This window comes from Anarhichas minor, unplaced genomic scaffold, assembly GCF_050575085.1.
Source record: "Anarhichas minor isolate MPS153535 unplaced genomic scaffold, ASM5057508v1 ptg000031l, whole genome shotgun sequence".
NCBI lineage: Eukaryota > Metazoa > Chordata > Actinopteri > Perciformes > Anarhichadidae > Anarhichas > Anarhichas minor.
In genome coordinates, this window is record NW_027466477.1 from 847,202 (window position 1) to 871,101 (window position 23,900).

The 23,900-nt window shown below is 45.4% G+C and overlaps 1 protein-coding gene across 1 annotated transcript in view; it reads left to right on the plus strand.

The window, feature by feature from the left end:
- afg2a (AAA ATPase AFG2A) overlaps positions 1-23,900 on the plus strand; it is a 100,459-nt gene that overhangs the window by 67,030 nt on the left and 9,529 nt on the right. Inside the window, exon 16 of the mRNA XM_076105228.1 lies at positions 13,843-14,007. Within this exon, the coding sequence (XP_075961343.1) occupies positions 13,843-14,007 (165 nt within the window). The remainder of the gene's footprint in view (positions 1-13,842; positions 14,008-23,900) is intronic.

Below are 23,900 nucleotides of genomic sequence, written 5' to 3' on the forward strand. Positions count from 1 at the left end.
TTCCTCAACACACTGTGTAGGGAAAGCGCAGTATGTAATTTGCACTGTCTGAAAGAATTATTCAACTCGGCTCAGCTGCTCCAAATCTGATGGGAAGTTCCTAAAAAAAGACCAGTGATTTTAGGAAAAGAGGTCAGCGATCACCACATAAATCAGCGTACCACGGCAAAGGATTGCCCAGGAGCAGATGTGACTTTGGCACTTGGCACAGTATTGCTCTAACAGATAAAAAAAAAAAAAAAAGGCCCAACCCTCAGACCATAAACATGTCCTTCTTCAACCCCAAACGGAGGCTACAGCAGCACAGCGTGCCTCCCTCCCTCCCTCCCTGCAGCCCTCCCTCATTCTCTCTGTTTCAACACATCCCTCTGTCGACTTCCTTCCTGCCCCACCCATTGAATTTTAATACCTGCCTGTCATGTTTTCTTCTCTTTCCCCCCCCCCCCCTCTACCTCCCCCCTCCTTCACCAGACCCTTGCTGCGTATCTAGTAATTACCAGAGCACTGAGAAAACCCTTTCATTTAAAGGATTGGCAATTATCTCAGTGGAACACAATAAAATGGCTTCCCCTCAAGAGGAAGGGGAAGTTTGAGCTGCGGTACGCCGCTGCATGTCGCACCGCCTTGCTCTTGAAGTGGGAGCAGAGGTGGAGGTCCTGTAGGAGGTGTATTTATTTTTTCTATTCTTCATCCCCTCCGGCTCAGATATTTGATAATCAAATAGTAAGCTGGGAACAATGTGGGTCAAGTGGTGGGATTTTATTGCCCTAGATTTGTTCCTTCTTGTTGTTAAGTCGCCACTCTTAAAATATGAACGCAGCTTGAATTGAAAAAGGGTGAAATGGCGACCTTTAACCAGCCTTGATTTAAAACTCTGGCCTGCTGTTCACCTCCGGGGGAATCTATAAAGTTGTTCAGGCCATTGTAAATAACACTTTTATGGTGCTGTGGGGAGGGTTTGATCACAACACCGCATTGGAACCAACACCACTGTCAGGTATCATTCGGTTTTGGCCCTTTTATTTAGAGCGGCAGCAAATGATACTCTGACAAAGCACACACACAAAAAAAGTAAATGAACATAAAGTTGTAAAATCTACTATTTGGGGAAGTGTGGAAAAGGGAAACTGTTGAATTTGGCTGAGGGAGCTGTTTTTAGTGTTTCAGGCTGTGTAAATGTAGAATGTGTGACTTAGTTCATAGAAGACTTGTGATCACTTAGCCAGATGTGATAATGCAGCTAGTTAGCAGCAGTAGCAGCTTGCATTGATCAGAGCAACAGTTTATCATATTGTGAGGATTGAAGCCAACTTGTGTTGTTTAAGTGGTCAAACTGTTTTCTCTCCCGACACTGATGCCAGTGCCTTTACTCAGCGTATTTACCGATGCTGGGCACCTACCCAATGCCAGAGCTCTCTCTTTTATCCACATTTACAGTCTGTATACTTCACTATAACTCAATGAAATCATTTTTATGTACGCTAACATGAGGCCAAGTGCTGCTGTGGCACTAAAAACTGAGTTGGCAGCATCCCCGTGACTGAATAAATGTAACTAGCGGCAGAAACAATACCTTCTTATAATGTACATACTGTATTAATGAGGACCAGTCACGTTATGGCCATTACCAGATCCAAGTCAAGTCAATTTTAGCCCAGTATCACAAATTTGCCTCAGGTGTCTTTACAATCTCTACAGCCTACAACACCCTCTGTTCTTTTTGAGCCTCCGATGACGAAAAACTCTCCCAAAAAACTTTTAATTGGGGAAAAAGTGGAAGAAACAACCTCAGTAAGAGCAAAGGAGTAGGAATGCCAAAGGATGGACTGACGTGCATTAGATGTTGTGTGTACAGAATAGACCAACATAGAATGACAATATTGATCCACCTAATAAGGTCAGTATTGGCACATACACTGAAGAGTCAAATACCCATACCTCTAATACAATAGGGCCAAAGGAAACGTTTATTTTTATTGGTTTCATTCGCCTCTATTGTGTTGGATTGACAGCAGAAACAAATGATACAAAGCTAGAGCGACGCATAGCACTATATACATGTTATCACTCGCTGCTTCACCTGTCCAAGTAAAGGCATGTCCGTTAACTTAACTTTTACTAGAAGAGCTGGTTGAAGGAGAGAGACCACCTCATTGGTCACTGCCAGAGTTCAGCAGCATTTCGTCCCCCTGTGTCGTCCCAGCGTTGAGCTACAGCTTTGTGTTTTTTCACAAGCGCCTCGGTGCTGCTTCGACCCGCCTCGCAGCCCCACCTGTCGTTTATTTTGCCGCCGGCTCAGAGAGAGAGAGAGAGGCAAAGTTTGGCTAGAACAGCTGGTTGCCCTGGTAACACTTTGTGCCACCGCAGCGGATTGGAACAGGAACTGGCCTATCCATGTCAGTCTGCAGGCAGGATCTGGGCCATGCCTTGTGTTAACAGATTATCTGATTTCCATTCAGACGGCTCGGGTATCGGCCCCACTCCTCCGCTCTCTGGAAAAGCGACCCCGGCCAGCCTCATTCTGAAAGCCCCCAGAGCCCTCCTCTCTTCTCCCATTTCCTGTCTTAATTACGCACTCCTTTGTGCCGCTGTTGTGTTTTTTTTTTTTTTTTCTTCCTCCCCTCCTCCTCCCATGCCTCCCCTTCTCTACTTCTCTTGATCCCTCATCCCCTCCCTTCTTACTGTCTGTCTCTCTCACTCTCTTTTTTTGTGAAGAGATGAGGACCAAGATTTTGAAGTTTGAAGTCTGTTGCGGGGACCGTCCTTAGCTCCCCCCCCCCCACCACCACCACCACCACCACTATCCACAACCCAGCTCCCCTTCTCCCCTCCATCGTCTCTCCACCTGAAAGGGAATACTGTGTTTTCGATGCATAAAAGGCTTGGCGCTGTCAACGGGATGAATCCACCAGGGCCCATGGAAAACATACTCAGAGCTGCAGCTACAGTTTCTCTGAAAGGGGAGAGAGGAGGAGGAGGAGGAGGAGGAGGAGGAGGAGGAGGAGGAGGAGGAGGAGGAGGAGGAGGAGGAAGAGGAAGAGTGTGGATGGGTGAGTGAGGGAGGCAGCTGGAAGGGATTACTGTGCAGTTTCATAGGCAGCACAATTACAAACATACCAAGTGTTAACTTGGCTGTGCAGCATAACAACAATGATGATGCTTTGGCTCTAGAATTGGGACAAACTTCTTTTTTTTTTGGGGTGTTTGTATGCACATGTGTGTGTTTGAAGCTACACAAAACTCCTTGAATCCCTTTCTGCAGGTACATTAAAGGCTCTCGTTGAAAGAAAACAAGGGCAGAAATAAGAATGTGGAGGTGTTGTAAACACAATGGGCATGTAAACCAAGTGGGCACCTCTGCTGTGACAAAAACAGGTTTGTCGCCGTCCTGCACCGGATCCGGTTGCCAAGCCAGGGCATTGAGGCGAGACCGAGAGAGGGTGACCTTGTCTGTGGCGAAATCTGACACAGGTTTTCACATGCTGGGTGGGGGATTTTCTTTCCCTCTTCCTTCCCCTCTCCTTTTCTCTGTCCTGTTATCTCCGGCAGTAGGTGGCTAATTGCTTTGATGCTGTAGATTACATTTAACTTGCAGCTCTCATTGTTTGTGGTGAGCGGTGCAGTAAGATGTAAAAACCCAGAGGGTTGAACTGTATTCACAGTTTCTAGTCGTTTTTTTAAACAGCCACAGAAGCATTAACAACACTCGACACAATGGGTTCCTGAAAGTGCATCTCATAACCATGTTGACAGAGTTTTACAGTCTAGCTCCACCCATAACCCCACACTTCTAATTCTGACACAATTATAACTTTGCCTTGAAACTTGCGCTAACCTCTTTTTTTTAAAGCATTATAGCTTGTAGCAAAGCTAAGGAAGGGTAAACCCATTAACTTACAGTAAACTCATTTACAGTGTTAGCTTAAGAGCCAGCAAGCTAATGGGGCTTAGCAACCCATGTTAATGCTGTCCAGGAGCTTCCAATATTCCAGTTTTATGGGAAACTGTTGCCATTGCAAAGAATTGTGAGCGTCGTAGCAGGCTAACCCATTCTATTTCTATGGTCACTGCACAGTGGTGAGCGCCATTTTCTTTCCAACTAGTCAAGTGACCAGTTCAATGTCCGTTTTACTCTAATTCAATTGATGCTGCCCTGTCAGAAATTGCTACTGTAGCACGAACCGTCTATTCAGACAGCAGTTAGTGAACTGTAAGAATATGGGAAGCATATTTTGTATTATATTATACTCTATTATAATATCTTTACATCAAAGAGGTACATCCTAATAGGGAGCACATAGCGACAGAACACTGACTTATAGTGGTTTAAAAGAGAGAGAGAGAGAGAGAGAGAGAGAGAGAGCATCACCCTTTTCTTATCGGCTCTATGTCTTATTCCAGCATAGGATATTGTCTCTATTAACATGCCTTGTATCTTCTGTCTGGCAACACGCACACCCACACACACACGCCTACATGTAGAGACACACACTCCCGTCTCTCACCTTGGCCCAGTCTCAGCTCAGGACGAGGGTAAACAAGCTAATGTTTAGATTTCACGGAAGTGGAAACTTATCCGGTCGAGTCTGCTCTGTCACTCAGCAACGAGCCTGTTTATGTTTGTCTCTTTGGTAAGTATCAGTGAGTAGCGGCATATGTGAGCATTCAAGTCTGTGTGTGTGTGTGTGTGTGTTTTGGGTGGGGAGTGTGTGTTGCACACATTCCTTAATATTGAGCCTTAAACTCACAGAGGGGAGTTGCAAACAGGTTGTCGGTGGCCTCCACGGGCACTGAGCCGGGCCTCGTGATGATGATAGCCACAGAGGTGATGGAGGTGTTGATAACAGGACAGGTGATATAGCTGGTGTTGATTTTGTTATAAGACCCTATAGTGCTGGAACGATGCCCTGCTGCAGCCAAGAGAGACACAATCTGGACTTGCACTGATCTTTAGACATTAATAAAAGTCTGTCAACCTTTGTTAGGGGTATTGTTGTAACGGCCCAATACTCCGAAACCCCAATAGTCCAAAAAAGTGTCCAACTGGACCGAAAGCACATTTGTCTGACAGCTCGTTATCCCGGAAAACAAAGGCCCATTGGTCCAAAAAGACACACTATCCATGCGACAAACAGAAGCCTATGGCTAATTGTTACGCAGAATGATATTATTGATCCTTCCAGATTTATGTTCCTACTGGCGATGGCGTGACCCACCGCTCTGCCTCATAGTCCCTGTTGAGGAGTGAGATTAGTTAGGTTTGGGGTGAGAATATGAGGGTAAGCCAACCAGAGGCAGAGTAGAGCGGATCATACCTCCACCATGGTAGGAAAGAATATATTGAGACCGGGAAAGTTTGACGTCATTTTGCATAATAATTAGCAATGTGCTTCTGTTCATTACATGGAGAGTTTGTGGCTGATTTTCGGAGTATTGGGCCCTCGGAACATTGGCCGTTTGTTTTCAGGGTAATGGGCTGTCAGACAAATGGGCTTGGGGTCCAATGAGACGTTTTTGGGACTATTGGGGTTTTAGAATGACTGGCCGTAGGAACAAAGGTATGACACCCCTTTTTCTTTCACCAACATACGGCCTTTCTAAATATGTGATACAAAGCAGGCTTGCAAAAGAACATTTATAAGAATTTTATGAATTTTACACAGCAAAAGTAGTTGCACGGTACTTTACTGACAGTTCTCAGTAAAGTTTTGAAAGGAGTCTGACAAAGATTGTAAAAATGTTGAGAAAAGATGAACAGCAGTAAAGTTATGAATATTATATTTGTAGCAAAATGTGCAAAAACACAGGTATAGTCCTTTTTAAAATTGGCGTATAGGTGCGAGGTGAATCTCTAACTTGTGGCTCTGTCAAATTCTTCAAAGCAATAACCCCTGAAGTCCTCCTCTTTTCTTTTTTCCACCACTACACGAAGTGGACGACAAGGGCTGTCAGAGAAACACAAAGCACTCAGGATTGCGTGTTAGGAGCCGCCTGAATGGCACCAGGCCTAACGAGAGCCCGGCAGGGACCCCGAGGTGGGCCTGGCACCTGCAGTCTGTGTCTGGGGGAGGAAGTGGGGGGGGGCTCCGTGTGTAGGAAGTTTGTGTAAATGTCAAGCTTGATTCTACAGTATGCATGAGAAAATTTAAGGTAATATTTTGCTTAAGCTCTCTATGAGATGTTCAGCTCTGTCTCACTGAAACCACATTTTTACTTCATGTTTAACAGAATTAGTTGGACTGTTTTTATGTGCAACAATTAATTGATTAGTCGACCGACAAATAATGTATTTGGAAATATATTCTTAACCAGGTTCCAGCCTCTTAATGGGAGGATTTCTCTTATTTGTCTTAACTTAATTGTTAACTGAATATCTTTGTTTGAGACTGTTGGTCTGAGAAATAACGAGACATTTGAAGATGAGACTTTGGGCTTCCTGAACTTAAGATGGACATGTTTTCAGAATCTATGAGTTTTATAGACTGAATGATTAATTGATTGATTGAGAAATTAATGAGAATAGATTAATGGATGACGTTTGTCAGAGTGCTTATTTTAACTTGGGTACTAATTCGTTATCAGATTCTATGACGATGCTGGTGTCTCCACAAAGATGAACTGAAAGCAGCTGTGAAGTCCTCTGGTCCCATCTCTTCTCTGTTTGAATCACATTTTTCAAATTCAATTATTATTATTACTACTATGGTGCCATGATGTGGTTATTATACTTTGTTGATGGATGTCATTATGTAGTTTGAACTGATTGGTCCACGTGGGTCTACCGACCTATTTGAGATATACTCTCCTATTATCTGGAAAAGTAAAATGATGAAGGTCTGTTGACCAAAAACACTGTTAATGAATATCCCTGAATGTAAAACAAGAGGACAGTGTGCGGAATTCTTATTGTTCTATATGGGTGATAGTGATGAGCGGATCAACTGAGGAAGATAATCAGAATGACTATTGGGGGGGAAAGATGGCGGTCACCGGTTGTTTCTGCCGATTTGTCCGAGGCAGCGACTCCACCGGGGAGTTCGGAGGTTGCCCACAAGCTCTGGAGCAGATTATGGAAACCAGACCTAGCGAGTTTACACCGAACGCAAGGCCCCGTAGAATTAAACTGGAACTGCGGACAGCTCGCAGGAAACACCTCTTTGTAAAGCAAACATACATATATTTTATGGCAGCCGCTTTACTGCTTTTTTTATTTTGGGCTCCAATGAGTTGACATTTCAACATGGCCTCGGTCTAATTTCCTCTGCTTTTCTTAACCTTTTTTTGTCTGGCGGTCGACCCTCCGCACACACACACACACACACACACACACACACACACTCTGCCTACCTATTCCTATCAAAATAAGGCTGCTATTTTGGCAGTGGCCATTTTTATTTTTGTGGAGGTGTGAGGGCCAGCCAGTCGGGGTTGTTTTGACAGATTCAGGGACTTTATTGCGGCCCCCGGGGCAGCTGTAGGGGTGTGAGCGACCCCTCCCTCCCCCCATTACCACCTCACCCTCCACCCCCGACCCAAAAGGAGAGCAACACAGCTGCTGCTACTTCTTCTCCCCCTCCCACCCTTCATCTCAGCCCCTTCACCTGGTCTCCATATGATTGTGACCCTCAAACACACACACGCCATAAAAGGTAAAAGAGGTGTGACATCTAATTCTGTAATGACCCTGCGCTCAGCAACACCCACCCTCTGACACACACACACACACACACACACACACAACTCTGTGGTCCTGCCAGGATTAGAGTCTGACTCCTGCTGGGGCCACACATGCTAAAAATGAAAATGTGTAAATTCGTGACACTGTGGGACAAAAACAAACACCAAACTTTGCATGTGTTGCAGCCGGAAACAATCGTTTTTTTTCACAGCTTAGAACTTTTTCCCGGAAACAGTTCTTGCAGAAATAATGTACTCGCAAAGTTAATTACGTCACAGCGACGTTGCCAAAAGGGTTGAGAAACACAATCAAGAGATCACGCAGATTTTAAACACAGACCCAGTTTAGCCAAACTTAATGAAGAAACATTTTCACACCCAAACTCTTTGTGAAACATCCAACGCAGTCTTAGCATGAGGGGTTGCTACCGTCGGTTCAGGTGCTCTCACTCTCGCCTTTAAATGCAAAGACAGTGATTTAGATCATCTGGTTTGGGGTTTGTCTCACATCTGTATTTTTCTCTGTTGGACATTGTTGTTGTGCAATTGTCTTCTTTTTTTTTTTTCAAATGTCATCATTTACTTTGGTGAGAAAAAAGTAAGCATCACTTTAAAAAAACAAGTTGTACTAAACCAGAATGATCCTCTTGTAGGCATTCCTACAGAACGTAGTGGGATATCTGAAAATGTGTCCATTCATGTTGCTGTAAAGCACTTTCGTTAAATGTTTTGAATTATTTAAATTTAGAAAAATCCATTCGATGATGTTCCTCCCCAATGACATAAATCTGTTTTAGGAAACATCCGGCATTGTGCAATTCTTGTGCACTGCATTTTGTAGGAAGATATGAACTATTTTACAGTCTTGGTTTTTTAATTGGGTAGCTCGACAATGTCAAAGTAGTCAATTTCTAAAAACAAATATCACCTGTTCAAATGGTTTGCATCTCATTATGAAACTACTAATCTGTACTTCCTCCTGGCTGTGCAGAGCATGTGGGACAGTACGGGGTTAACAGCGCCAGAGTTATTTGGTTCTTGGACACGGTGGCCTCGGCTGCCGGATGCAAGTTTGACTCAAGGGCAAAATCCAGAGTGAAAGCCTCTCATGTTTTTGACTGATTGCCAACTCTGCTTCTCTCTCTCTCTCTCTCTCTCTCTCTCTCTCTCTCTCTCTCTCTCTCTCTCTCTCTCTCTCTCTCTCCCCCCTGTCATTCTCATCCCTCTCTCTCCATTCTGCTGTTCCCTCCTCTCTCTCTCTCTCTCTTTCTCCCCCACTCTGATCCTCCTCTAATCCCCTCCCACATCAAAATCAGGACTGACATAGAGCAGGTCCGGTGTGCCTCTGAACACAGCATGGACTCACCCAAAGTTATGTCATCTCATAAGAAAGATGTGTGCAAAGCTCTTCAGTAGACAGTACGATTGTAACTCAGCTACAATACAATATATGTGGCGTTAAAAAAACCAAAATCCAATTTGGGTTCAGCACGAAATGTGGTACAGAAAGCTTCACATTCAAATAAAAAAATGTACCAGAAGCTGAATGACAATATGAATCAGAAATGAAAATGCACTCATATTAGACTGATCAATAACTTCAGCTCATGGGTGCCTGATCTTCATAGTGTGTTGAGCACAGAGAGTCGTCTTTCTGGTCATGGATTATGCAAAAATAGCACATTTCATAGAAGTGCCACGCATGTCGTAGGGTCTTGCCATTTTATGCGTGTTGCACAGTCGACGTAAGGATTCTCAGGCACGAAAACAAATGATGCAAGAAACCAACCTGGTTCTGGATTCAAGTGCATATGGGCCAAGTCTGTCGATGCCTTAAGACCTATGTCACTGATTCCGAGCTTCTTCCCTGAAAAAGTGAAATCCACCAAGGTACAACCTTGCTGTCCATTGGCTGATGCATCCCAAATTTGAGTAGCTACTTTCACTGATTTAACAGCAACGTAGATTACTGTTGAACTAGAGAATAACTATGATACCTGAGAGATGGTTTTAGTATTGTATTTAGCGAGTACCCTGTATTCATTTCCCAAATGTGAACTCCAGAAGTCGACCTCTCTGACCTTTCTGTGAGCGTTTTGTTCCCATCGCGCTCTCTGCATTTTTTTGTTTGGTGTGCGCTCTGCGTAAATCCAGGGTGGCCCATCTCCAAGTCAGTATGACTCACCAAGACCTGTGAGGATTGCGGGCTGACAGGTTAGGAAACCACATACAGCAAATAGCTTCAGGCAGGGAACAAAGTCAACTCACGTCTCCTCAGGCAAGCCACTTATTCAGCCAGACGGCCTGCTATCATCCGGCACGTTGGAAAGAGCACCAACAAAAGAAAAGAGGGTTTTTTTAAAGAAGAGAAAGACGTCAGCAGATGTGCAGGGAAGAACTTAGTCACCGTGTTCAGTGTCTCGAGTGTTTCCTTTCATTTTGCGTTTGATCTGAAGCGAGTGTGAGCAACAAGGCAGATCTGATCTTGATTCAGCCGCGTCGTGTCTACGCCTTCTATCTAAGAATAAGACACCTGAAATGCGGAGGCGTCCGTTTGTAAACAGTTTGTAGACGTAGCTCAGAGGAGGTCAGACTGAAGCTGGCCAAGAATGTGCTCCAAGGAGAAGATTCCCAGCATTCCTCGCTGGTTAGGGAGAGGTACCGGCCTTCGCAGATAGGAAGTCGTCTGTCATTAGGGGGTAATCACTTCTTGAGGAGGATTGCAATGCCTGGAATGATTACTGTTGTTATCGGCAGTGAAACTTGCCGCAAAGAGAGAGAGCGGATGACTCTTTGTGTGTTTTGATCAGCTTGACTGATCCAGCGTAGGCTTCGCTTGTTTTTCACCACTTTCTCACCATCGCACTAGCCGGGTAGTTCACAGCGCGCAATCAACCAGATTTAGTGGTGTACAAATGCTTCAATATTGACTTAAAGCTAGTTGGTATTTCTTACCTAGAGGCATTTCTAATTCTAATGGCTCATGGGTAATGATGCCTATCATGTCAGTGGTGCAACAAGGTGGATGTGATCCGTCATGCAGACTCGTGTAAGAAACAGAGAATTTATCCCACTGCATTTTGTTGAAGTAGGGTTCTCTGTCTCCCACGCCACTTATCTCTGTTTGTTTGTAGGCTTTTGGTCCTGAGGTCCTCTCAAGTGGCTTGTCTGGGTCTCTTAGTCTGGCTGTTTTTGTCCTCTCTCCCCTATTTTCTACCCCCCCCCCCCCCCCCCCCCCCCCCCTCCCCTTTGTCTCTTGCCCTCTGCCAGTTGAGCCAAGACTTCAGGTGGAATGATGCCGTTCCGAAAAGATCCCGGCAGCTCTTGCCCGGCATGCCAAGCCAAGTATTTGTCTCTCGGGGTCCCCTCTTACCTCCTCCTCTTCACTTTCCTCCCCTCCTCCTCCTCCTCCTCCTCCCCTCCCCCCCCCCCCCCCCGGATCCTTGAGAACAGGAAGTGTATCTTGTTAAGTGATGGATGGGCCCCCTGCTCTTGCTGAGAGGAAAGAGAAGAAGAAAAAAAAAAAAAAACTTTCTTTCCCTCCAGGGCAGTCAGATGAGTTTAGCAGTCTCAAAGCTTTTTGGGAGCACCTTAGAACCCTTGGAGCCTGAGCGCCTGGAAGCCACGGGCACTTCTCCATTATGTGTGTGGAGAGAATTAACGGCTGATAAAGCAGCGGTCGGCCTCTTTGCACTAGAAATATGGATCCGAAATTAAGAAGCCCAAGCGGAAGAAGGGAATTGTGCATTCATGTGCATGCTACATGCATTTGTCTGTCTGTGTGAGTTATTTAGCCGGGGGTCAGCAGGTTTGTGTTGGCATGCAGACGCCAGATTCTTCCAGAGAGAGCAACTCAGGAAGTCTCCCTGGCACGTCCTGTGCTCAGTGCAATACGCACTGCCGCGACTGGCTCGACCTGATGTGACAACGACAAACTACAATGCACCCGTCTCACCTCCTGCACACAAACCTACAATACCCACTAACCTGTGGGAAGAACCTCGACATGAAACTCATTCTCACATCTGTTTTATAGTTGGTTTGCTAGACGCATCTTATCAAGTCTCGAGCTCTTATGAGTTTAATTGAATGCTGCAGCCCCACTATCCATCCATCTCCCAGCAGGTCTCCCCAACAGGCCTCCTTTATGTATCCGTTATTCCTCTCCATCCGTTCTGTACCGACGGTTCGTCACCCAAAACCAGACCCTCTCTTCAAACGAGTGGAAGAATCCACAGACCTGAAAAACAAGAAAATGTCCTCTCCTGATCCATTGCTCCTTTGTCAGCCATGGCTCTGTTGTGGTTACCTAAGGGTAGCTACTAATGTTTGCCTCCAGTTTCCATCCTCTCATGTTCCATACACATACACAGGAACACAAGAAAAGCAACAGATAAAAGGCAGGAAAACTGTCCATCGCCCCAGTGAACGGGAGTTGGTTGTCCAGAGGGGAAATAAAGAAAACCATAAAACAAAACTCTTAAAAATTGCATCCGGCACACTTTGCAAGCAGATAGACTTCAAATGTAACATGACAAAGACTGTTTGATGGTTTCTGTCATAGTACCAAACTCAGGTTTGTCTTTATCGTTGAGGTTGATTTTCAAACATGGAAGCAGCAGGTGACAAAACAATCGCACCTCGACGTCCGCATGGTTGTTCAAATTTCCCATCTTCTCAAGGCAGGAATTCTTGACCGTCTTTGCTTAAAAGTTGAGGTTCAAAGTTTATTCTTGACTTTGCAAACAGCAGTTGAAAAAGCGATCTCATTATTGTTTCATCTGTGACTGTACTTTTCAGACTAATTAAGCCTTTAGCCTGTAAAATGTCAGAAAACAGTGTGAATAACTTTTACAGTTACCCAGAGCTGACATCCTCAAATGTTTTGTTCTGTCTCACCAACAGTCCAAAACAGAAAGACATTTAGTCGACAAGAATAGAGAAAAACAGCAAATCTTCAAATTTGAGAAGCTGAAACCAGAAACAGATTGACATTTTTGCCTGATAAATAACTTTTGTCAAAATGTTAATTTCAGTATTACTCTGGGACTAAAATCCATAACCTTTGCAGATTATCCTACTTTCTCAATTGAGCAAACAGGTTGATTTATGATAACTGTTTATAGACAATGAAAAGTACAAGGAGGCTGTCGGGCCTTGAGGATACTTGGTGCATGTGGAGAAACAGGAATAGCAGTGTGGTGTCTATGTGAACGAGAGTTCAAAGGCTGCTGGTCCGGTCCCTCCAACCTTCACTGATCACTCCTGACGTGACCTCCTGCATGGCTTGCGTCTGCGTGTGTCTCCTGCCTCGTCTCCGCTGGCCGGGGTTTAGCCCCGCTGTGGCCTGTCTGGCCCAAAGCCAGGGGCTCCGCTGTCTTTGCAACGAGGCCTCACTGAGTCTTGGGGGGGAAGAACAACAATAAAACTGCCAGTCCAGTTGATGTTTGTTTTTCTGTTGGTTCTTCATTCCAGCGCTGAAATTAAATCCCAATTCACGGAGAGCCAACTGCATTCTGCTATTTTCAAATCCCGCCGGTCTTCGGCAAGCTGTCCGGTCAAACGGATGCACAACCCAAACCAAACAATACCACAATCATACCACAGCCTGTCACTGCCTGGCTGAGGAGACCGAGTGGAGACACGGAATATTTGTCTGTCTGTCGTCCTGTCTGTGTTTGAGAGGCGCCTGCCACTTAATGACGTCTGACAAGCGAGACAGCGGCGGCTTTGGGTACTCAAGGACTGTTGTGGGGTCACGGAGATATGATCTGTAGGAAGTGGAGGGTTTATCAGATAACGTCAACAATTGTCTCCACGCTGACTGCCAGAAGTGGAAAACTTACATTTCACAGTTTGCGTTTTAGGCATTTGGTTTATGGTTCTGTCTAAAGAGGTGTACGATTAATGCAGCAGTTCCTAGATCTACACCATAACAAGCCAGCAGTGAGGGGGTCAGAGTTCAGAGCCATAGTGTCCTGACAGTATTTCTGTGACGCCAAAATGATTATGTACAAAAGATATTTCAGTAACATGTGTTCCCTCAGCAAGCCAAAGAAGATTCCACTGCTGCTCAGTATTGATGTGAAAGCCTTAACCTGACAGACTTTTGTGAAATATGATGGTGAACCAAAGGCTGACAGGCTTTATCCCCCCGTCCCACAGGCTCTGATGCGTCCAGGTCGCCTTGACCGAATCGTCTATGTGCCTCTTCCAGATGTTCCAACCCGACGGGAGATATTTTCTCTCCAGTTCCGCAACATGCCCGTGGCCCAAAACGTGTCCGTCGATGAGCTGGTGACTCGCACCGACAAGTATTCTGGAGCAGAGGTGAGTTACAGTTGCTTTGATTGATTTATAATGACGGCGACAGGAAGCGATACATCCACCTCTTGTGCACTGGGTCAGGCAAAAGATTTATTGAGTGATAAAAACCAGGCCACGACAAAACAATGAAAAACTCATAACTACAATCAACTTTTTCTTTATATGTGCAGTGATTTTGCCCAAGTCAATTTAGGATCTAATCTGCAGCTTTGACAAAAACATATTTGCAGTATTGTCTTTTTTTAGTGAAGTTTGAAGATTTGTTTCTGATTTTGGGATATCAGTTTGACAACCATGCAGTCACCTTTTTCAGACTTGTTTCTTGTCAACCCAAGCTGAGAAAATGTTTTCCTATCTTACTAAACATCGTGTTTTGAACAATCCAATGCAAATGGCACTCACCACAAGGCTTCAAACTGGCAACCCTGCATTCACAAGCCTACATCTTAATATTCTGACTGCTGCTGACCCCCCCCCCCCCCCCCCCAGTAAGAAAACTGAATTGCGGTGAGATGTTTCTGCACTTTTCCATGATGTGTGTCTGTTCTGTGTCACAGTGGGCCCTCGTGATCTCACAGCAGAGTTAATCGTACAAACACTCCTTTGTGTGACAGATTTGTCTCTCTGCGTTCGTCTGCCGCGTGATTCACATTGTCTTGAGCAGAGAGACTTACACCGTCATGCCAGAAAAAGGGCACACAATGTGTAACACTTTGGCAGATAAACTACTTTACCAACTTTAAGAGTAGTAGGTTTTAGCCTGTGTGTATTATTTACTGCAGAATGTAAAGCTTTTGAGAGTTTTCTTTACGGGGGCTGCTTCTCTCTCTATCTGTCCTGTTTTCTGTCACAGAAATCATGTTTGGCCAAGTGTTTGGATCTTGAAACAATTTTCTTAATCAGCTCCTTATCATAAGCAACAGTGTCCTCCTCCGTGGACACGTTGTCCACCAAAGGTACAACATATTGGTTATTCAGAGATTACCAAAAGTATCAACTGATTCAAACTGGCCAAACGTAAACCGACTATGGCTCGTGGAAGTGGCCTTAAACACACACATGCATGTGTGCACTCCAACCTTTCCTTCGGCAAGCTCGGAGGACTGTTTATCAGTTCTAAAATCAAGTCTGATCAGGACAGCGAGGTGTTGAGGTGTTTCCGTCTTCACTGTTGACGTTGTGATCCTCTCGAGGGCAGTCCGAGGTTATCTATAGGGCCTCCTCATATCCTGAAAGTGCACGCTCTCTCTCCCTGGTTCCTGACTCGGCAGCCCCAAAAAGCAGCCTCAAGCAGGCGTACACCTGGAGGAGGTATGCAGCAAGAAACCAATCCCCAGCTATCAGGTGTCGCGTTTGACATCGGGCTTTCTGGTATACCGTCTCATCTGTGGAATGGAGGTTTGCAGTCACTTGCCATTGAGTTCTTGAAACCCAGCAGATATTCAAGGAAATGCCAAAGTCAAGCTGATAAGAGTGCATAGGTGGAGAAAAAATAAGAAAAAAGAAAAAGCCGGGTCTCACCTGTGTGCGGATTACATTTGACATACCAACGCTATAGATCCGAGCAGTTGAGAGGAAACTGAACACTCCTGTGATCACTGAGGGGAAGTTTGAGAGAAAACAGGATACAGATAACAAAGCAACACAGTAGATAATGCTGTTTACAAGAAGAAGAGCACCGAGGGACAAATGCAGCAAATCGCCAAGTAAATAAACAAGTAAATGTCCAAACACACTGACTGTTGATCGGTCACACCTTGACTGTCTGTTCTCATACTTGTATATGTCTCTCTTATGCTGAGAGAGTGATACAGTTTTTGAGTTAAAAGTTTCCCTTTTTTCATCCCAAAGTGTTTGTGCTTCCTGCTTCAGGAAGACACCGGTCACTGTATTTACTGCAGTGAACACAGTGACTGTTGACCGCTCACATTATGTTTCTGGTAATAGAGAAAAGAAACCAGACGGATGTGTTGTCACTGTATGGACGTTGATGAGTTCCTCTGATTAAATACTAATAGTGATAATAAGAATAGCAACTATTGGCTTTTCAATCTGATCTGATTTCCAGATGCTATTTTGAAAAGTATAAACTGGAAACAAATAAATCTTAACACTAAAACAACAATATACAAAAATATGAATAATGTATCCAAAAGCATAACAATTACATGCTTTTGAGATAATATAAAGAATATTAGAACTTTTATGAAGATGAGAATATCACTTGCTTTTTTTTGTCTCCAAAAATAATAAAACTGTTTTCAGTGTGTTTGACTTCCTGTTAGAATCGAATGTTTTAAATAATGACACTAAACTCATCTGTTACTTTAATGAAATAACACATGAGTCCTACATACAGGCAGCAGATATGATGTAACACTACACCATAATATATTTGTATATTAGAAATACACACTATGTTTTTACGTTTCCTCAGTCGTGAAAGTCTCCGACCACATGTCCTCGGGCAAAGATAAAAAGTGAAATAAGTGGCAGGAATGAGCGGTGTTGCCTGGATATGGACGTTGAGAGTAGCCGGACCTTTCATCTCTGTGTGGCAGAGCACTGAGCCATTATATTTGACTTGGCATGCTAAGTGCTAATGCAGCAGGCAGCTGGGTGAGCCGCAGCCGACGAGCATCGGTCAGCCGTGCGTCAAGCCCCGCGCTGCCAGGGAGCGAGCTGGATGGCGGGGGGGGGGGGGTCGTAAATCAACAGCAAGACGCTTATTGAAACTGGAGGCCACCGAGCAGAGTCCAGTTTCAGTTTTCATATCATACACACTGTCGCTGACTCCCCGCCTTGTTCTCACTCGCTTGCATCTCCAACTGTCGACTGGTCGTACGCAGGCTTTGCAGTCGTGAGACAAATCATCCGACGACTGCAGTCGGTGTCATCATGGAGCTTTAGCTGGGATTTGGGCTGGGGTCTTCTCTGTTGCAGCCTCACTTCCTTATAAACAACTTGCGTGATCCATAACAATGTGATGCAATCCAATACAGTAGCCGTGCAACAAATACCATCTCTGTGGCCCTTATTATTATCTCTGCCATGAAGATCATGCTTTTGGTCGAGTGAGTGAGTGAGTGAGTGTGCCCCTCTGTGTCCGTCCATGACTTATCTGGCGTCTGCCTCAGCAAACTGGTGTGTTTGGCTAATAGCTAACGGAACTACCGGTACACACACACTGCGTACATCGCCGCAACTCAGCCGCTGCTGAGCGGACAGACAGTTTGGTGAGTTTAAGTTTGTTTTGATTGACGTGGCTTATACGACGACTGCGAGGCGATTGCCTGCATACGCCATCAGCTCACTTCAGCTCCAAGATTTTCAGTGAATTTGTGTTACTTAGTCTTGTTTTTATGCAGTGCTGTGACATCTCTCCCAATGAAAACTGAATGAGGAGGTGTGTTTGTTTGCGGATGGCTCGCACATCGTTGTGGAGGTGATGCACCAATGGGCTCATTGAGCACCTTTCAGTCCTCAGTCTTGGCAGTCTGACCACCTGAAGCTTTGACTTTAATTACATTCCTGGGATTTCAGACTTGTTTGAGAGGAGAGGGAGGCAGGGTCGAGAGGAGTGGAAGGTGGAAAGAGGGAGGAGGGGGGTCATGCAGGAGGACACGGTTGTTGTCAGCTCGGAGCTAGAAGCTTGTTAAAATCACCTGTCTTCCTACCTGCCCGGAGTGACATCTGGTTTCCCAACGCGCGCACACACGCACATCTTAAACTCACACTAAGCCCAGAAAATTGCTGCCGGCTCTCCCTCCTCACCTCTGCCATCAATTTCCGAAACAGAAGCAACATTCGATACTGTAATCGCAGTGTTGTCTCAAAGAAGAAGAAGAAGAAGAAGAAGAAGAAGAAGAAGAAGAAGAAGAAGAAGAAGGGCTTATCGTGCTCCTGAAGGAAGGTGTGATGCCACTCCACTTCTCTCTTTTTTTTTTCAATTTATGATCAAGTCCTGACAGGAAAAGACCTGGAGGATTTATTGCACCCTGTCACATGCACCGAGTCAGTTCCAGGCCTTGTTTTGTAGCCTTGCTGGAAAGCTGAAGCCCTCTTAAGTTTCGATACTGCACTTTTTTAATATTTCAAAACAAAGACGTTTAATTCCAAACTAAAGATTTTTGCACAAGGGGTGATAATGTTTTCATTTTCCTTAAAATGTATAGAAAATACTTGACCACATTGATACTAAAGTAGTTAACAGAAGCCTTTTATTCAAGTTACTGCCATCAAGCACACGTACATTTACTACGCAGGCTTCAAACGATGAAATTGCACATTATGTCATAATCTACTGTCCTTATCCTACTTTATATAGTTTAAATGTTTTATCCATATGGGGGCTTTAGCTGAATCCATTAAAAGAGAAAAGAACTGGTCCTGCAGAAAGCCTGTCAGTATTTCAAACCCTTTGGTAAGGCTCTCTCTCTCTCTCTCTCTCTCTCTCTCTCTCTCTCTCTCTCTCTCTCTCTCTCTCTCTGTCTCTCTCTCTCTCTCTCTCTCTCTCTGTGTCTCTGTGCTCTCTCTCTCTCTCTCTCTCTCTCTCTCTGTGTCTCTGTGTCTCTGTCTCTCTCTCTCTCTCTCTCTCTCTCTCTCTGTGTGTCTCTGTGTCTCTCTCTCTCTCTCTCTCTCTCTCTCTCTCTCTGTGTGTCTCTGTGTCTCTCTCTCTCACTCTCGCTCTCTCTCTCTCTGTGTGTCTCTCTCTCTCTCTGTGTGTGTCTCTGTGTCTCTCTCTCTCTCTCTCTCTCTGTGTCTCTGTGTCTCTCTCTCTCTCTCTCTCTGTGTCTCTCTCTCTCTCTCTGTGTGTCTCTGTGTCTCTCTCTCTCTCTCTCTCTCTCTGTGTGTATCTGTGTCTCTCTCTCTCACTCTCGCTCTCTCTCTCTGTGTGTCTCTCTCTCTCTCTGTGTGTGTCTCTGTGTCTCTCTCTCTCTCTCTCTCTCTCTCTCTCTCTCTGTGTGTGTCTCTGTGTCTCTCTCTCTCACTCTCGCTCTCTCTCTCTCTGTGTGTCTCTCTCTCTCTCTGTGTGTGTCTCTGTGTCTCTCTCTCTCTCTCTCTCTCTCTCTGTGTGTCTCTGTGTCTCTCTCTCTCTCTCTCTCTCTGTGTCTCTCTCTCTCTCTGTGTGTGTCTCTGTGTCTCTCTCTCTCTCTCTCTCTCTCTCTCTCTCTCTGTGTGTCTCTGTGTCTCTCTCTCTCTCTCTCTCTCTGTGTGTCTCTGTGTCTCTCTCTCTCTCTCTCTCTCTCTGTGTGTCTCTGTGTCTCTCTCTCTCTCTCTCTGTGTGTCTCTGTGTCTCTCTCTCTCTCTCTGTGTGTCTCTCTCTCTCTCTCTCTGTGTGTCTCTGTGTCTCTCTCTCTCTCTCTCTGTGTGTCTCTGTGTCTCTCTCTCTCTCTCTGTGTGTCTCTCTCTCTCTCTCTCTCTCTCGCTCTCTCTCTCTCTCTCTCTCTCTCTCTCTCTCTCTCTGTGTGTCTCTGTGTCTCTCTCTCTCTCTCTCTCTGTGTCTCTGTGTCTCTCTCTCTCTCTCTGTGTGTCTCTCTCTCTCTCTCGCTCTCTCTCTCTCTCTCTCTCGCTCTCTCTCTCTCTGTGGAGATTGTTATGGCTCCAAGCAAATTACACTCAGTAGGAAGTCTTTTCGACTTTCCAACTCGCTGCCTTGTTAGCTAAGTCCACTCACTTGGTCGGATGGGTAAGGCTTGATATTTCAAGATGTAGGAATGAATCAATAAGTGATAAAAAAAAAGGACCAGAAGACGTCAGATAGTGCAAGCTGAATCAATACCATGAGAAAACTAAGTCCAATGTTTTATTCTCTGTGTCCTCTCAGTGATATCCACACACACACACTCGTGTTGATCAAATTAGTCTCGTCGTGGGGGGGGGGGACAATTTTCATTATCTTTGCCAGGAGAGTCATGTGATCGCTCACGTGTGTGCGTGCGTCCCTGAGTGAGTGTGCACCTCCGTGTCTGTCCTCGGCTAGTCTCGCACTCTGCTGCATCAAACTGCTTTATATTTTGGGTGCCCAGTTATGGCTGCATGCTCAAGGAGCTCTCGTGGTGGCGGTGACTCACACTTTCTCCAAACACCTTTTATTTCCTGTTTAATACTGCCATTGATGGCCTTCTGACTCCTAAATCACTACCCCCAGCTGCTACTCTGCACCCAGAGACACATGGAGGGAAAAACGGTTGATCAATTGTTAGAGTTTTAGACGGTGTGTTTGGCGCAACAGCTAACGTAACTGCTACACACTGCCACTCAGTGGCTACGCGGGCAGACTTGTTTGAGTGAAGAGTCTTTTACAAAGCCTGACAGCGTCTAATCATCATTCATCCAACTCGTACTCATTGCAGGTTGTTTCCCCAGTTAGAAAGACAACAAAGCCGATCACATCTTTGTTGGCGGGAGTAAGAATGGGGACATCGTCTGTCTGCGCCTGTAAAATCGGGATACATTTTTGGAACCGCATGAAAAATGTTAACTGCTCCCAGCAAACCGCTACTGCAGCGTTGACTGAATGTGACACTGGTGGCAGATGTGCAAACGTGCTGATATTTTCATAGAAAATAAACATTTGTCTTGCTGCTCTCTTTTGCCGACGGTTGAACATGTACACAGTTAAGAAAAAGCGTTTTCTGTTTGCTGTTCCGCAGGCGCGCAGGACCGATGTGTTTGGTATAAACAGGAAAGGAACTGAGTCAGGAACGGAGTGCCGAAACTCAAGCTTCATTAACAGAGTGCGTCCCCGGACCTCCCTGGGCTGTGTGATTGACAGGTGACCTCCAGGAGGTGGAGTGCAAAAACACCACGGCAATGAGCACTTAGCAGATGTTGACAAAGGAAATCAGGATTTCCCCCCCGCTTGAACCCGGTAAGAACGGAGCTGGAAGTCGCTGTTTAGATGCGGAGCACGTAGAGGTGACGGCCGCCTGACAGGCAGTACCGAGACCACCGACCACCGACCACCCCCACCTCGAGATCTCTCAGTGCTGTAACTTCCATCTCCCTTCAAGAGGCGGTTGTTGAGGTATTTTAATAAAACCTCAAGCTGCAGCATTCAGCCATATCAGAATATCTTTGTGTTCAGTCACAGATGCCTTTGACCTCCGTAGCGGTGGGTCTTTTCCCTCCAACAGGGGGAGAGCTGTTCGGTCCGGGCCCAGGTGTCCGAGACGCTTGGCTGACAGCCATTCAAACTCACTGGCGCAATTGTTTTCTTAACTCTTTTTTTCTTCTTCTTTTTCTCGCTGGCAGGAGCAGATCTGTTCCAATGCAGGACGTACAAATCAGGCAGATCAACAGTCTGCCTTGACGTCAATGTACCGCCTGTGATGCTTGATATCTCCTCCCCCCCCCCCCCCCCCCCCCACCCCCCCTTTCCTAGATTACTGAGCACCTCTGCAGCTTCCTGTCAAAAATAGTCAGTGTTAGGTTGTAACTTGATGAAGAAGTGGTGCATTTTTGCATCAGTTAAAGGACATAAAAGTAGTTTTGGAATGATGTTTTATGAGCAGACACGATGGATTTGCAGAAACTTGATTGCAATGATTAAAAGCCATAAAGAAAGATTTTGATCACATATAAGGTCTGCATACTGAGACACGCACGCAGAGCGAAAGCACCGTCGCAGGAAGACAAATGGTTTCCTCTGAACACCTGTTGTGGTTGTGGCTGTTCCTCTGGCTCCGTGTGTCGTTTGTCTGATTTATGACCCCGGTATTTGTTGTTGCAAAGATTGTTATCACCATGGACACAGGCGCAAAAAAAAAAAAAAGTGCATCGACAAAGCGTGTTGCTGTTTGAATTACTGTGACGTTACACAACGTACGGAGCTGATATATATATATACGCCATCAATCCTGGACTCCATAAGAAAAGAGAAGAAATCTGCAATCATCATCAAACAAACATGTCAGTTTTGGTGGAATGCGTGTCGGACTAAGTTGGCAGTGATTTTCCAAAATATGGTAACCTCTAATCTTGTGTGTGTGTGTGTGTGTGTGTGTGTGTGTGTGTGTGTGTGTGTGTGTGTGTGTGTGTGTGTGTTGTATTTTCAATGCGGCTGACAACAGAGGCGGTCACGCTGCCACTCAGAAAAACACAGTCGACATGGAAAACACAGTCCACAGCTCGACAAAGGCCGCGAGGAAAAGGCCTTTCACACTGAGTGACTGTGAAACACCTCGCCTCATTTCCTCTCCAACTAGCCTTTCGCCTTTTATCGTTGTGAATATGTTGTTCTTAGTCGACAGTGCAGGTTAAATAAAGGTTAGCAAAAAAAACATTTCCCTCATCGCCTCTGCCAAGCAGGCTGCTGCCGTGGCTTGCAAAAGGCCAACAATGGCCGAGAGGGAAATGGCTTCAATCGGCCCTAATTTTACATTTTATATATAAAGCCTTCGCTGTGGTTTATGTGCGAGGACATGGTGAGCGCAAATTGAATTTTTCCTGGGAAATATGAGCCCTCGAGCGCACTCGTCGTTCTGTTTCCCTTGGCCAGGCAGGAAGACAGAATGTGGGCAGCGAAAAGCCAAAAAAAGAGACAAATGGAGCAAGACAGGAAGAGTGGAAAGGTAGGAAAGGACAGAGGAAGTGAGAGGAAAGGTGATTAGAGGGAGAGAGAGATGAAGGTAGGACAACCTAATAAAACCAGAAAATACAGTGGAGCCTGTAGAGGAAAATAAAAAATTATTTCTATGTTGTAGCAGTAATCATTTAGTGTGGTTTTCCAAATGAAATGCACATAGTAAAGAATAAATAACAAGGTTATTTGCAAATTGAAAGGCTGAATGAAAATGGCAATAGTTTGTGGGATTTCTTTCTTTGGGTTTATATGTTGGATTCAGTTCAACCTTAAAGTTAAAAGCTACTAATACATGTGAACATTCACCGTGTGTGTTCAGGTACTCTGTATCTTAGTGTGTATGAAAGATGGAGAAAACTGGAAAAGGGAAATTTCAGTGGAGCACATCACACAGATGGAGTTTTACCTACCTTGACATTACCACACGCACACATATACACACACACACACACACACACACAGAACTGAGTCTCCAGGTCACTTCAGTGTGGGTGTGTTTGGTAAATATGCCATCCCTGCCTTCCCAAGTCCAGGGAGAATGTCAAGCTTTCATTCGCCTGATTAAGGGGCGAGGACAAATATGCCCTTAAAGGCGAGGCCCAGCTATAACCCCCCCCCCCCCCCCCCCCCCCCCCCCCCCACACACACACACACACACACACACACACAGAGACAACCTACTGTGTAGCCCCAACACAGGTGCTATCCCACATGGGTCTTTCCAAAACACATAGTGGGTAGGGGCCTGAGACGATAACACTCAACCGCCTGACATGGAGGTTATTCGGTAGCTTTCGTGGGAGGTTTCCGTCTGAAGCTGACCCCTGACCCTTTACTTTTATCATCAGTGAGTCATGCAGCAGGGGGGGAGCATCTCCCACTTTCGTGACAAACATTTCCTGCGTGGCAAGAAGACGCGCCTCAGACGGACGTCGTTTTATTAAATCTAGACCGAGAAGTGAAATATAGAAACAGCGATGTGAAGCTATTATATCTCAGGCCTCCAGGTTTCTACTGGAGCATACAGAGGTGTGTGTCTGCTGCAGTGCTCGTGTGCAACACCTCCCCGACGTCTCTATTGCCTCAGCTGTAACATATGGGGAGGAAAAAGCACACACATCACACTTTCATCATCACAGTTTCTATGGAATCTAAATTCCTCCGCTGAGACCGCAAGCATGTGCACGTTCATCCACGGCTCACACACACACACACTCACTCACTACAGTCTGCTATTTATGGTCATGTGCCATGTTTCCGTTCTCCCCCTTTTCTCCCCACGTGACTCTCCTCCCTCCGTGCTCTCTCT